The sequence below is a fragment of the Mustela nigripes genome, chromosome 16 (assembly GCF_022355385.1).
Source record: "Mustela nigripes isolate SB6536 chromosome 16, MUSNIG.SB6536, whole genome shotgun sequence".
Classification (NCBI taxonomy): Eukaryota; Metazoa; Chordata; class Mammalia; order Carnivora; family Mustelidae; genus Mustela; species Mustela nigripes.
This window is the reverse complement of record NC_081572.1, coordinates 47,108,230-47,123,853: the sequence shown is the minus strand read 5'-3', so window position 1 is coordinate 47,123,853 and position 15,624 is coordinate 47,108,230. Positions and strand designations below refer to the sequence as shown.

At 46.4% G+C, this 15,624-nt stretch overlaps 1 protein-coding gene across 4 annotated transcripts in view; it reads left to right on the top strand.

Annotated features, from left to right (window-relative positions):
• The window catches only part of LOC132004568 (multidrug and toxin extrusion protein 1-like), a 53,728-nt gene extending 38,624 nt beyond the window's left edge, over nucleotides 1-15,104 (top strand). For 3 of the 4 annotated variants that reach the window (XM_059381122.1, XM_059381123.1, XM_059381121.1), the window contains 5 exons: nucleotides 1,913-1,982; nucleotides 2,463-2,595; nucleotides 11,105-11,199; nucleotides 11,910-11,979; nucleotides 14,536-15,104. In XM_059381122.1, the coding sequence (XP_059237105.1) occupies nucleotides 1,913-1,982; nucleotides 2,463-2,595; nucleotides 11,105-11,199; nucleotides 11,910-11,979; nucleotides 14,536-14,759 (592 nt within the window). In that variant the 3' untranslated portion in view covers nucleotides 14,760-15,104. Of the gene's footprint in view, nucleotides 1-11; nucleotides 673-1,912; nucleotides 1,983-2,462; nucleotides 2,596-11,104; nucleotides 11,200-11,909; nucleotides 11,980-14,535 lie in introns of those variants that run through there. The other variant, XM_059381124.1, reaches the window with a different exon arrangement.
• The last annotated feature ends 520 nt before the right edge of the window (nucleotides 15,105-15,624 follow it).

Here is a 15,624-nt window from a genome sequence, read left to right as displayed (position 1 = left end):
TCCTCTTTCAGCCTCAGCCATTTCGCTGTGGGGAAATACAGTGTTTAAGTGTGCCTCACTTGAGAGTGAATGGAAAGGCAACCAGAAATCATTCTCGTGATCTTACAAGTGAATCAGAATTAACATCCTCAGATGTGTATCTGTGCTGATGGTTTCAGTAGGCACAGGGCAGACCTTGGATCCTGAGTCTGTCCACTTCTGGAAGCCGTGCAGGGCAGGCAAAAGCATGGGAAAACAAAAGGCCCACAAACCATAGCCTTGATGATATTACGAGACAGAGAAAACTCAGAAAATCAAATTACTTACGAGCTGGCGGGGATCAGCAGGAACTGGCCGCATCGGTGACATAGACTTTTAACAACAATATGGACATTTAACCTAATCAAAGAGGAAAAAGGGAGAGAGCTCGATTCAAAGTAAGAAAGGAGGAAATTACTAAAAGAACTATCATTTTTTTAAACCATGAGAGACTAGTTTGCATGACTTTTGCAAGTAAACTAAAAAAAAAATCTGGAAGGAATAAATAACGTTCTAGGAAAATAAGTTACCAAAACATACCTTGGAAAACATAGAAGGGCTAACTGGACCGATTTCCTTAGAAGAAATAAGAAAAATTTATTTGAAAAATCTCAAAAAAGCGCTAATCCTTGGATGTTCCAAAGGAGAATTTTATAGAACCTTCAAAATGTAACTCCAATGCTGTCGAACTGTTTCAGAGACCAGAAAAAGGAAAATTTCCACACTCTGTTTAGGACTAAGCAAAAGTAGAATATCGGTACCAAAATCTGACAGAGTTTGTACAAGAGAAAAAGAAAGTTGCAGACAAAATCTCACTTATTAACTTCTGTCTTATAATCCAGAAAAATATATTGTGGACCACATTCAGCAGCACATAAAAGATAATACAGTTGGTAGACTGTGGAAGTGAATATAATCTATCAGGTAGATAAATCAAGTTGGGGAACACCGTGTAGAGAATGCTAGAACACGAAATGATGGAGGCTGGAAGGGGCAGATAAGAGTGTGCATTTGTATCTGGACAGGGACAAATAAGAACAGTACCAAGGACTGTTGTTGCCTCATCTTGGGGGAGGTGGTGGTAATGGGTGGGCTGGGAACAGAGCGGAAGTAAGATTTTTCTCGATATCCTTTTCATATTGTTTGATTCCTCTTAACTGTTGCATATTCCGAAAATAAAACTCAATTTGAAGAAAAGAACTGTGTTTCTGTCCTTTTTTTGGAGGGGCAGGGGAGCGATTGTCATGGTCTGTGCTGGATTTCTTGTTTGTTTGTTTAATTCATTCAACAAATATTTATTGCTAGACAATATTCTAGGCTTATTTGTTAATCACTTGAAAGTATTACAGATTTATTTTTGCCTCCCTGGGTCAGGGGCAACATTTTCTAGTTTCTCCTTAACTGTGGGCATTAAAATTAAAGTCTCTAGCTGTAGAGGTTAGGGACGATTTCTAGGAACTGTGGATAATTCCGTAAACTATACCCATAGCCTTTATAATTTGCCTACCTTGGTTCCACATGGAGAAACTTAACCACTCCATGTGGTTTCTCCAGACACATGGAGAGATATACATGGAATCCTGTTAAAAGAAGGATGGCACTATGTATAAACCAAATTTTCTTTGTGGGGGCAGTGGAGTACCAAATCATTGAACTGTCTGCCTTGGCTGACTGGACTAGATATTTCTTCTACAAGTCATGCGATGCATCGACTTGGGTTGGTTTCCTCTGTGGGCCAAGAAACAGAAGGATTGTCCCAAATTGGGTGTTGGCTGGAATGCACAAGCCAGTTCAGTTGTATATGGAAGCCAAGTGCTCTCACCTGAATCAAGTAGTCTGGTTTTTCCCACGTGTCTGTCTCCTTCGATCACCACGTGCTTTCTTTTCCTAACAGAGAAATCATTGCTCTAGTGGCTAAGGTGATTCCGATCTCTGCTGTTTCCCATCTATTTGAAGCTCTGGCTGTAAGTATTCTTCAATATTCCCTTTATTTTTTTAAAAGATTTTACTTACTTATATTTGAGAGAGCAAGCTCACCAGTGGGGGGGTGGGCAGTGGCAGAGAGAAAGAGAGCGAGAGAAGACTCCCCGCTGAGCAGAGAGCCCAATGAAGGACTCAATCCCAGGACCCTGGGATCATGCCCTGAGCCAAAGGCAGACGCTTAACCGACTAAGCCATCCACGTCCTGCGATACTCCTTTAAGCAACTTTATGATCTAAATGTACCTTCTGTTGGTGGTAAATTTAAGCAGAAAAGAGCGGCTGGGGTTGGGGGGCAGGTAGGTGATACTGAATATTTTTAGCGTATTCACTTGACAAAGAAACTGGTCCATGATGATGGATTTTTAAGTCTGAGTCTTTTGGGGACGGGGCGTGCTCGGGGATGGCTAGTCTTTCCGAAGACTTTGGGGAACGTTCTCACCAACGGATGGTTTCTGCCTACAGTGCACAGGTGGAGGCATTCTTCGGGGGAGCGGTAACCAGAAGGCTGGGGCCATTGTCAACACCATTGGGTATTATTTGATTGGTCTCCCCATCGGGATTTCGCTGATGTTTGCAGCCAGAATGGGAGTGGTTGGTAAGCCTTCACCACGGGCAGGTGGGTCTCTCACTCACGGGCCCCGGAAATGACCTCTGGAACTGTAGCTTTTTTGGGAGACTTGGCTTTGGAAGTTCATGCCCCTCCTACCCCGCTGGGCCCTTTTCCACACTGACGTACTTGAGTGGAGCCGGGTGACCTTTCTGCCTCCTCTCCCTGTCCTGTGTCATCAAGTTCTCACTTCTTCCAAGCTGGTGACAGCAGGAGGGCTGAAAAAGCATTCAGAAGTGTACCTTTGGTGGCCCCAGTCCTGTCCTTTGGTGACAGTCCTTTTATGGTGGGACCCTGGGGGTGAGCTGAAGCCATTATAAATTGGCCCTATTGGAGTTGTGTGGTGTGAGGCAGGAGAAGCCAGGGATCAGCCCTGCTGTGATTCTTAATAGAACTCCTGACAACATACGTGGTATGGTGGGTGTATACGTTCTAGATCATGCCCGCTGTGGCTTAGCCCATGTGGGACCTGGATCTGCGCTCTGGAGGTCACCTTCATGGCCATTCTGCACCTTCCATCTCCTGCCTTAAGCCGTGTGTCTTCCAGGCATCCCCCCCACCCCCAAAGGGCATGGGTGGGATGTGTGTAAACATCACAGAAAGCAGGGGACTCTAATCACCTTACCACCTGGGGAGGAAAGAACTTAGTCCACAGGGTCTGGAATGACCAGAGCTGACCTTTAAAAGAGTAGGGAAACAGAAAACTGCTCAGCTTTGATTTCTAAAATAATAATTTGGAATACATTGGCAGTTTATAGAAGATTCTGTTAAAACCCGGACACATTATCTTTGGGTGAAATAGTGAGAGACTTATTTACCCATCAGTACTTGGCAGGCCCCGAGTGGTGAGAAGTCATCCTGATATCTTGAGTGACCTCCCCATCCCATTACACTGCCTGTTGTTCTCAAGGTCAATAATATTTTAATAAAAAATAGGGGAGATGTTCCAAGATTGGAGTTGCCAATGCAAAGTTCACTGGACTTTCATCGTGGTGCCGAAAATGACTTAGCTGAGTTTCTGGCATTACTCGTATTTTGGATTTGCTGGTGGCAAAGCTAAGGGCAATATTGGAAAAATCTTCTTAAAAGTACGGATCTAACAAAACAAAAATAAGAAAATAAATTTAAGAGAAATAAAAACACAGATCTACACATGTTCCCAGTGCTGGACGAGGCTCACTTGCTCATTTGACAAAAGCCTACCTAGTATGTGCAGAGTCAAGGGAGTGAAGACTCACTTAAGGGAAGTGCTATGGTAGAAAATTCCAGTTACAAAGTTTGTTGCTGGAATGTGTAGTATGGTGGCTATAGTTAGTAATACTGTATTGCACGTTTGAAGGTTACAGAGGGAGGTCTCAAAAAGTTCTCATCCTCAGAAAAAGAACTTTCTAACTATGTGTGGAGAAAGGTACTGAGATTTATTGTGATCGTTCTGTGATATATACGAATATTGAATCATGATGTCACACTCTTGAAACTAATTGTTATATCTCAATTTAAGAAATGTTGGGAGCTCTGGGCAGGTGAGTGCTCTGTGAGGAGACTGTAGTTAGTCCCTGCCACTCGCCTCTTCCAGAAAATAAAAAAAGTATAAAACTAACTCGGATTTCAAATACTGTGTCACCATTGGTAGGATATGCAATGGCGAGCATCACACCAGTTACCCTTAATACCCTCACAGGCAGCTCCCGCAAATCAGGAAGTCCCCATCTTGATCCCCTAGGGAGGCTTTTCAAATACATACATTCCTGGGGGATTCTGACACACACCTTATTTTGGGCTTCCTACCTTGAATCCAATCAATCTTTTAAATGGTATATAATGAATTTCCTGGAAATGTAACCCATCACTTTCAAATTAGGTAGAGATATCTGGTTATTTTCTGTTTAGGGTGATTAGAGTAAGCTGGTAGTTTTTATGGATCGGGAACACTGGATTTGAACGAGAAAGCATATATGTATATGCATATATATATATTTTTAAAGATTTTGTTTCTTTATTTGACAGAGATCACAAGTAGGCAGAGAGGTAGGCAGAGAGAAAGGAGGAAGCAGGCTCCCTGCCTAGCAGAGAGCCCAAATGCGGGGCTTGATCCCAGGATCCTGGGACCATGACCTGAGCCGAAGGCAGAGGCTTTAACCCACTGAGCCACCCAGGCGCCCCTGTATTTGCTTTTATTAGTCCATTATAGGAATGGCAGGTGGCTATCAACTTTACTCTTCTAAATATTGGGCTGATCACTCCTGAAACATGTGACATGGGTGTGACTGCTGGTATCAAGGAGCAGATCTGTAAACTATGCACCAAGTCTGGCCACTGGAACCTGTAAACCCTGTCTAGCCACCTCTCCCTTATTGAGATCTGGAAGGCTGTGGAGATAAACCGAGACCAGCCAAATGGGAAAAGCAAAAGTTGTTTATTCTGAGCTTGCCCCAGCAGGGGACTTGACCACCATCACTAGAGTTTTGGCAGAGACCCCAAGGCAGGCCGAGGAGTGAGAGAGCTTCATGGTGGAGAACAGGAAAGTGTCAGGTGGACCCTGATGGACGCCGGTGGCCTGGGAAAGATGTGGGCTAACCGAAGTGGGGGGTCCTGTGTGGCTGATCAGGCGGGATGCAGCTTTGGTTTTCTCTGCTTGGCCCTAAGCTGGAAGCAGAGACAGAAATGGAAGAAGCTGTCAGTTACTGATGGCATCCTGGCCATTTGGGGTCAACAGTTATGGAAGTTATTGTTGAGCTCGGTGCAATAATCCTAGAGATAGAAGTCTAGCTTCCCGTGAGACTGATGGTAGCAGGCTCACTTTTGGGATGCTTATCGTAGATGGGGGGTTTCCTGGATATGTTGCTACAGGTTGGGGGGTCATAGTTCTCTGATACATGATGTGGCCATTGTCTGTGTATTCAGTGCCTCAGTCTCTTTTCAAGGAAAACTAGAAACTCAGGGAATTCAGGGAAGGCTGGAGAGCCAGATCTTTACCACTTGGGATTATAAAGTCATCTCATGGTCCACTGTATTGCAAGATCTTCTCGAGCCCCTTGATGGTGTCCATCATGGTGGTCACCCCCTAGGAGAATGGCTGCACAGAAACATTCCAGACTTGGGAGAAAATGCAGCCAGCCAGACTCAAAAGCCCTGATAGGGTCCCTTCTAACAAGGTTCAGGAGCAGTTTCCCTCTGCTGTCTCTTCCAGTAGATGAAATCTCCTGGCTAAAGATGATGAAGAAGTTATTTAGGAAGATGTGGGAAAGGCAGGCTTAAGCGTCGGCAGTAGGACCCTGGTAAGATTTGGCATGTAGCCAGTCAGTCTGGTCAGTCTGGTCAGTCTGGTGTTGGCTGAAATCCCTAGACATAGGCCTTCCAGTTCTGAATTCATAGAGGCAGCTGATGTGTCTCTGCGAGTGGTGACTGTCTGTTGTATATGGTGTGCAAAGACTATAGGGAGTACCTTTGGCCAAGGGAGCTCAAGTGTTGCTCAAAGTTTTGCTAATTTCAGTTCAAGGAGGACATTAGTCTTTTCTCCTTTTCCAGGACTTTTCCCACCCATGGTGGGTGAGGAGGACAGGATCGTTTTTGAATGGGGGCAATATCTTACAGAGTTTCTTTATATGGTTCCCGTAGTGGGTGTGTCTCAGTCACTTGATAAAAAACTTGGAATGTCTCAGGTTGGAAACAAAAAATCAAGCATCTTTTTAGTGATGGTGAGGTTGGAGCTTTTCAGCAAGGACATGCTTCAGTCTATCCTAGAATGAGACACCGTTTTAGTAATTTAGTAATAAAATAAGTTTTATTACTAAATTTATTTAAGATTTTATTTATTTATTTGTGACAGAGATAGCAAGAGAGGGAGCACAAACACGGGGGAAGTTGAAGAGAGAGAAGCAGGCTCTGTGCTGAGCAGGGAGCCCCATGTGGGACTCGATTCCAGGACCCCAGGATCATGACCTGAGCCGATGGCAGACGTCTAACTGACTGATTTACCCAGGCATCTCGTAATGTTGATGTTTTATGATGGCCTCTTTGAACCCTCCAGAGACTGATCTTCTGGGGCCTCAGATAGGACCAGAACCTGGTTAAAGTCGCTTTTTGGCATCAATGATATGGGAACGTTTCCTACAGCGCCCACATTTTCTTGTCTGACCGGGGCCACGGCTTTAGAACAGCCTCCTGTCTGGGTAATAGGAGTGTATTTAAAAGCTTGTCAGGGTGCCTCAGTGGTACAGTTGCTTAAGCTCCCAACTCTTGGTCTTGGTTCTTGTTCTCAGGGTTGTGAGATCGAGCCCCACATCTGACTCTGCACTCAATGCGGAGCTCACTTGGGCTTCTCTCTCCCTCTCCCTCTGTCCCTCCTGCTCATGTTTCTCTCTCTCAAATAAATAAATCTAAAAAAAAAAAAAAAAGCTCCTTAATTTGCTGTCCATCTGTGATGGGGGTTCCAGCACAAGAGAGCAATCTGTTCTGTTTCCCAAGCACCCCCAAACCAGCGGCTGCTTTTCCAAAGGTGTGAATGGGCTGCCCGCACAGATGTTCCCTCTCTGGTCTATGGCGGCTTTAGGAAGCACAACGGGGTCCGTTGTCTGGGCGGATTGCAGGGGGAGGACTGTGGTCCGAAGGAGAGCTCACACTAGGGCTAGCACATCCTGGCCAATAACCTCCAGCTCCCGAGCAAAGGTACGACTCACCAGCGAATAACATTAGGTCAGAGTCGTCAAGAGGGCTCTCAGATAAAGCTGAGTGAGGTACAGAGAGTTCCCTGGCACAGGGAAGACAGCCACCAGGCTCCCCTTCTGGGAGTTTCGGAGAGTGACAGGACTCTTAGGCCGTTGGGGTGAAGAGTAGTGGGAGAGGAGGGGACACGCAGCAACAGAATCTTGGAAGATTCTGTTAATCCACTGGCTGAAGAATGCTGTGTGTTCCCAGCAGTGGGATCTGGGGTGGGATTTGGGGGGTAGCCTAGAACTCGGGCATCAGAAGTTTTTAATGCATAGAGAACCTGTTGCCTGAACCTGAGAGGTTGAGTTAAAACCCCAGGGGCTTATCCAGATGGCTCAGGAGCAAACTGACAAAATGGGGTTTTGGGTAGTTAGGGATGCCTGGGCTTGAAGGAGGTGGTTGAGGAGTCTTCGTCAGATTCCAGAAACCTGGGGCCTCCTGAGCAGAGGGTCTATCCCTATCGACTTCGTCAGTTCATAAAGACGGATTGCGATCTCAAGGAAATTTGACACTCGTTGTCTATAATATCCAGCTAAGCCTAGAAATCCCAGACTGAGGTCAGACCCTAAATGAGCTGTGTTCTGGCAAAATCGTGACTTTGCTTTTGAAACGAGGTCCCTTTTGTGCCAAGGCCATGAACCAGAAAACAGGATTTGTAAGACGGGCTTCCTCATTTTCTGCACAAGGCAGGAGCTCTGGTGCTAAATGTAGGAGATCGGAATCACAAGGGAAATTTAGATGTTTACGGTTCTTGATGGAGATGCTGAGAAAAATAGGAGGGGGCCTGACTTTCAGACCCACTGTTGTCCTCTGCAGCGAAAGCAAAGAGTTGTTGGCTGTCCCGGTGTAGAGGCAGCTGCACAAGGCAGACCAAAGACCCACCTTGTTGTAGCAAGTGGCTTCAGGCAGAATTGATGTCAGGACGGTATTGGGTTAAGTATTAGCCGCAAGTGAGGGATCACAATTTTGTTGATGACCCTGAGTCTTGCGTAAATCAATAGCCTCATTCATTTGATTTTTTTTTTTTTTTTAGATTTGGTTTATCTATTTATTTGACAGAGAGGTCACAAGTTGGCAGAGCGGCAGGCAGAGAGGAGAGAGGGAAGCAGGCTCCCTGCTGAGCAGAGAGCCCGATGTGGGACTAGATCCCAGGACCCTGAAATCATGACCTGAGCTGAAGGCAGTCGCTTAACCAACAGAGCCACCCAGGTGCCCAATTTTTTTTTTCGTGGCAGCTACAAGGGCCCATCTGGGGAATGAGAAGACCTCTGGCTAAGACTTTCAGCTCTGGGTTTGATTCCCTTTGCTGGCCTTGAAGGGATGCTGAGGAAGGTTAGGGAGAATTTAGTAGGAGCGATCTGAACTTTTATGCATCTTGCTGCAATTACTTGGCTCTGTCAGTAGGATATCAAGGCCGTGGAGTGTCAGGTACAGGGTCAAGTTCCTTGTCTGGAACCCACCATCCAACACGATAGAGAAGGCGAGATCTATCCGGAGCAGCCCCGACTTGATTATGAATAAAAGAGTCATCTGATGGGGCGCCTGGGTGGTTCAGTAGGTTAAAGCCTCTGCTTTCGGCTCGGGTCATGATCCCAGGGTCCTGGGATCGAGCCCCACATTGGGCTCTGCTCAGCGGGGAGCCTGTCCCCCCACCCCCCGCCTGCCTCTCTGTCTACTTGTGAGCTCTCTTTGTCAAATAAATAAATAAAATCTTAAAAAAAAAAAAAGAGTTGTCTGGGACCTCTAGACCTGGTTCCCTCTGCTGTGCCTTTGATACCATAATTCTGTCTGCAAAGTCAGTCTCTGCCTGTGACATTCCACAGGGCTGGTAATCACATGCAGGAAGGAGTGTTTCTTAGTCGAGGGTTCAAGGGTCCCAGTTCAAGACTGGGAGATTGGGAAAACCTGTGGCGTATTTGGAATACCAGCCACCTGTGTGGTACATGGAGGCTGAGGCTGAAGGTGGGCAAGGGTAGCAGGTGTCCACCGGGCGTTGAAGAGAATGACCGCCTATATTTACAGTTTATTCCCCTGGAGGGTCTAATGAGTGCTTTTGGCCTCCTTGAGGACTCTTACTGATCTGAAATGAGAGACTCTGCCTTGTCTTGGTTTATCTTTCTTAGCATCCTTCTCTTTGCGATGTCTACCAGTGTTCTTGTAGTAGGTGGCTGGCTGGGGGGTGGGGAGAGTAGGGGTTAGGTTCCCCAGCTGTCTCTCTGTGGGGCTCCTCGTTTACTTTGGGTCTCGTCTCATTTTTGTCCCAAAGTCCTTTCCAAATGTTCTGCCAGGTGTTGTCGTTTGGCGAAAGGGCTATTTTTCATATCAGGTTCTGTTTTCATATGAGGGCTCCAATTTCAGTTTTCACTTTCTCACGGATGTAAGGAGACGGAAGGGCAGCAGTGGGGACACATCAGCACTTTCTTAGACTCCAGAACGGCAGGTGGCACGGGTGGGCGGAAAATGCTCTCTGGATCAAAGCCAAGTTCTCAGGACCCGAAACTGCAACAGGAGAGCCTTGTCTGGTTCTTGGGGTAACCTGTAGCAAGAACTGGTCCAAATGGGTGCCCATTGGGTGAGAACCACAAACTCACAGGTCTAGGGGATAGACACATGTAACAGGCCATGCCCTGGCTTCTAATTCTCCTTCTGTGACAACACTTGACCAGCACCACAAAAAGAGCACAGAGCACAGCAAAAGGGATGAAAAGGAACCCCAATTCCATCAAGGATGTCAAACACATGGTAAGCAACGGTACCCAGGCACCAAACCAATGAAGATACAGCCAAGGCAGTCACTATAGAGACTGGGTTGTGGACCTGGCCCCAACTTACCACGTTCCCTTGGACTGCATGCGCCACGTGCAGAAAGGCACAAGGGGCCTCTGCGGGTCCCACATCTGGTTGAATGCTGGCGTCCATGATATTTGGTAGCATAGGCCAGGTCTTGCGGGGCCTCCATAATGGGCTGTGGAAATAAAAACCAACCCGATGCGAAAAGCAAAGAGACCCAGAGGCAGGCAGAGCGATGGGTTGCTGTAGGCTATGGATCAGTGTTGCTGTAGGCTATGGATCAGTGTTGCTGTAGGCTATGGATCAGTGTTCTGTTTTTGCCTATGGTCTGACAGTTGCCCGTTGGTATATTCACTTTTTCACTGTTGACCAAAGAAACCCTCCTTGCTTGGGGCTTCCCTCTGTGTCCGGTGTGGGTTTTCTAGGTGGAGTGTGATGGGATCTTGGGATCCATGTGGCCCTTCCCATTTTACATTTCCACTCAGCCTCTCCTTTGGTGTGGTCCTCTCTCTCTGCGGACAACCCTATCCTGGGAGCTCTGGAAGTCTGTGCCCAGAGCCAGTGAGGGCCTGTAGGAAGCACCAAAGGAGGGAATGTACAAGGCAGATACTGTCTTTTGCATTTTGAACATGTTAGCTGAGGAAAATAGAACATAGCTGTTTGGAAGTACCGTGCTCTTAGAAGTAGGAAATAGATTGTCCTGGGAACCTCTTCTCCTTATAATTAGTGCTTCTCTTAATAGTTAGGCTCCCAAAGACCAAAAAAGGCTCTGAATGTCAGTTCTGAGATCCAGAAGGCCTGGGCAGTGACTTGCCCTGGGCCTCCCAGAACCTTCTGGGAACCAAAGGAGGGAGCACGAGCAAGGTCTGTGTCTCACTGTGGGTTCCACCCCGGGGTCATGAAAGCGGATTCTCAGAAGTGACAGGGGACCAGCTTACTCCCCAGGGACGCCTGGTTTTCCAGTGAATTAACCTCTATTACATATTTTCACTTCTAGGTCTGTGGTTGGGGATCATCATTTGTTCCATCACACAATCTCTGTGTTTTCTTGGCTTTATTGCTTGGCTAAATTGGAAAAAAGCTTGTGAAGAGGTAACTGTGCTCGTTGCTGGCCGGGTAAAAATTCCTGTCCTAGAAAACAAAATCAGCTCAGGCACTCTCTCTCTCTCATTTTGAAAGGGCCTTTCCCCCTTTATCACCAATGCTACTTTATTGCTTTAGCTGCATTTAATTCGGATGCAAAGGGCCAGATGACCCTGGATCTTATCCATTTATCCATTCCCCTTTGTTTTAGTCAGTGAATTAAAAAATAGGGGTTCCGTTCTTCCTTGTGTCCTATAGTAAGCTACCAGCCTTGTGCCCAGAAAACCAATTTCAGGACAAGATCTGGAACTGGCGGGACAGTGGGAAGCCAGCAAATTCATCCTGATACTGTTTTTTATGATCCCAAAATATTTCATGAGGATACCTGCGTGTCTCTCTCTCTCCAACTTGCTAGGGTCAGTGTGGGTCTGAAAATAGATGGTAGGTTAAGAGATAAAGGGAAGGGAAAGGAACGGATTCTATGATGTCGGGCCCTGCTTTCCCCTTGATGTTATGCTTTTCCATCCGTCCTTCTCCCACCCAGAGACCCCATGTCAATCATTCAGAAAGATGATTACGTACTTGTAAACTAGAGAAGCTCCAATCTCATGTCAGTTAAAGAAAATGGCTTGGTTTTTTCTAAGCGGAGTGGTCAAGTCAGTTTCCTAACAGTATGGTAAATAAAGCCTTGTGAATTTACTTGGAGTTTCATCTTCTAGGCTCAGATCCATGCCAATTTGAGACTGAACATGGTCCAGGATGAGCCTGCAGCTGCCTGCCAGGACCCAGGTATGGAAAACTGCCTTGGCTCTGGGAATAGGTCTCTCTCCGGGTGGTCCTGGAAGGGGCTGTCAGTGGGACACAAACAGATTGGCTGCCGTGAGTGCCCCCTGAACTCGGGCAGTAAATGATAAATGATAAAGTCACACCAATTTGAGGTCAACAGACTTGGAAGTTTGTTTGCTTTGCATTCCGGATATTAATACACTGCTCTAGATGGTTCGAGGCTTCTGGTCATCCATGCCTTGGATGTAAGCATCTCAAAGGCATTTCTAATGCTTGATCCTGTGTTGGGACCCTTATCTTGGAGACTGACATGAGTAAGTTTATGTTCGTGGGGTTCCCCCATTCCCCAGGCCAACACATAGGTGGGCTTTAAACAGATGATTGTTTTTTTTTTTTTTTAATATTTATTTATTTGACAGAGAGAACAAGTAGGCAGAGAGGCAGGCAGAGGGAGAGGGAGAAGCAGCCTCCCTGTTGAGCAGAGAGCCTGATGAGGGACTTGATCCCAGGACCCTGAGATCATGACCCAAGCTGAAGGCAGAGGTCCAACCCACTGAGCCACCCAGGCACCCCCAGATTATTGTTTTTAACTTTTGTTTCTGGGGAGCAGGGTGCAACTGTAGGTATCGTTTTCCTTCTGTCCCATTAGTAAACCCCCCTCTATTCCCAGTTCCTCAGGCATTGAGTCATGGACTCAGACTTGTTCCTTGCTGCTTTCTAACTGAACCCCTTTGAACTCAGTGGCTGGTGAATTACAGCTCCCACTAGTTTTCACATAGTGTCCCCTATGTGCCTGGTTCCTGATCTTGTATTTGAACACTGTGGGTAGAAGTAATTGGAGGCCAACGACGATTTCGGTCTTCAGAGAGGATTTTCCTTTGGTTCTGTCAAACTCTTAGGGTTACCAGCAGCGCAGGGCGGTTGAAACAACCCAGACTCCTAGCCCATCCAGCTGACTTGGCGGCAACTGGGGTGAGGGCTGGTTGGCTTCTGGTCCGTCCTTAAGTCTTGGATGCAGCCCTTGAGATCCAACCTGAAGTCAGAGGGGTTTACCTGGGTAGGGACTGAACTCCCGAAAGCATTGGTCCATCCCGATGGAGAACTCTCAGGTCCAAAGAGGCTCCAAAGGCTGGCTCCCAACTCTGGGTCTCCAGCTTCCCCTAGATCTTGCCCTGACGACTTTTCATTACCTTGGTAAGCACTCTTGACATCTTCAAGATGACACTTTTCACTTATCTTGTCCAGCTTTTGTAACTGTCTTCAGAGAATGGCTGGTCCAAGTTTTCTCCTGTCTGCCATTTATAAAAGCAGAGTACCAATACTTCCTAGTACCTCATGCTGCTGTCTTGAGAGGCAAGTGAGCTTCGTACATGTGAAGGGCTGAGAACGATGCCTGATGTGGAGAAAACACATTTTTTAAAAAAGATTATTTGAGAGAGAGCATGAGGAGGGGGTAGGGGCTAAGGGAGAGGGAGAAGCCCACCACCCCCACCAGGAGAAAGCATCTTGTGAGAGTGAGAGCTGGTGTTACTCTGAAATTCCTTTCTCTCACAACTTATACCCATTATGCTTACTAAGAGGTCTGATGCCCATCTTATTTTTTATTTATTTATTTTTAAATTTATTTTGATTTTTTTTAAAGATTTTATTTATTTATCTGACACAGAGAGAGATCACAAGTAGGCATAGAGACAGGCGCAGAGAGAGAGGAGGAAGCAGGCTCCCCACTGAGCAGAGAGCCTGAGTCGGGGCTCGATCCCAGAACCCTGGGATCATGACCTGAGCTTAAGGCAGAGGCTTAACCCACGGAACCACCCAGGCGCTCTGCTCATCTTATTCTTGTTCTGTTAGGTTAACTGCTTTTATTCTTCCCTCAGGGAGTGTGGGAAGACGACATACATCTGTCACTATCCCGGGGGATGCTCAGTAGGCCTTCTGACTCGATCCACATCTCTCTTCAGTTCTGGGGATGCCCTTGGATTCTTTCTTTGGTTATTTTCTCCTCTGTTGGCCTTGTTCTCCTTTGGGACTGCTCATTAGACGAGTGTTGGCTCCCTGAAAACTTCCCCTATGAACCTTCACTTCGAGAGGCCACGTATTTCTCTAGTTCTTGTGGGGTGGGGGGCGAGCTCCCTAGAAGACCCAGGCCGACAACAGTCGGATCCAGTCAGAGTTTGTGGGTGAGTGAGCGGAGAGGGACTCTGAAATGGAATTTCTTTTATGTATCCAAGGTAGCAACTTCTTCCTGAGTAAACTTGCCTCTGATGAGTAACATGTATATATGGTATCTTTTTTTTTTTTTTAAGATTTTATTTATTTATTTGATGGAGAGGGATCACAATTAGGCAGAGAGGCAGGCAGAGGGAGAGGGGGAAGCAGGCTCCCTGCTGAGCAAGGAGCCGGATGTAGCGTGCGATCCCAGGACCCTGAGATCATGACCTGAGCCGAAAGCAGAGGCGTAACCCATTGAGCCACCCAGGCTCCTCTATATGGCATCTTGTATACCTAGGGGGAAAAAAATCCTTTTGGACTGCTAACTAAGTTTCTTTTTCCCTTCAGGGGGCCCCGGGAGCCATGGAGGAATTAGAGTGAGAGATGTGAGGAGAAAACACGAGACCTGGTTGGACCAGCACAGGCACCAAGAAGATGTTCAGGCCCAGCCAAGGGACACGACTGACTTGACTGGGAAACATTTGGTGCTGTGGCGGGGGCTTCTGCTCCTGGGGGTTATTTTGATCTTGATCGTAGGGATTTTAGTGAGAGTGTATGTCAGAATTGAGTGATAGGCAAAAGAGAGAGGGAGAGTCAGGACAAGTGATAATTCTAAGCTGACAAAAAAATGCAGAGGCCCCACAGTGGGAATTTGCTTTTAGTTAAGTTAGTTTCAACTGGGCTCATGGGTTTGAAGAATTACAAGTTCCAAGTTATGTTTTCTCATGAGGAAAAGGAACTAAGGTACAAATTATGTTCCTGTCCAAGACAATGTTGGAAAGTTCAGAGTGACAATGATTCAATTTATGTGCCATTGTCTTAACCAAGGACCACTGTGTACTGACTACATTCATGTACAGCTTTGCTGGTTACTTGTTATGCTGAATGTTTCTTTAGATATAAACCCTTGTACTGAGTGCTTCAGGTTTCCTACTGTCTTATTTAAAATATATTTTGCACTATATCTTTCCTCGTGCCTTCAGTGATTCTGCAACGGGCCAATGGCATTTGTTAATATCTAGATCACAGGAGCTGTGAGCAGTGGCGTCGCTTGAGAAACCAGAAGGGGAGAAGATGTAGATTAAGCAGAAAGGAGTCAGAGGGCATTGATGAGCAAGCTTCCTGTCTTAAAATGTTTTAATTTTGAATTTGTTTTAAATTTGTTAAACTTGTTAAAATTTGTTTAAAATTTTAATACAGGGTTTGAAGAGCTCATTCAGGCAAAGGAAGAAGTCAGATGGTTTCTCATGTTGATAGAAGGGGGCGGGGGGGGGGGATTGTTAAATTGGAAGGTAGAAGAAATGAAGAGGGGGGTCTAGGAGATGTGAGGCTGGGTTTTGGGCAGGCCCCTTTCATCTTCTGTTTGTGTCTTTGTCTTTAAGAAGTTGCCCCAGCTGGGCACCAGGGTGGCTCAGTTGGTTAAGCATCTGCCTTTGG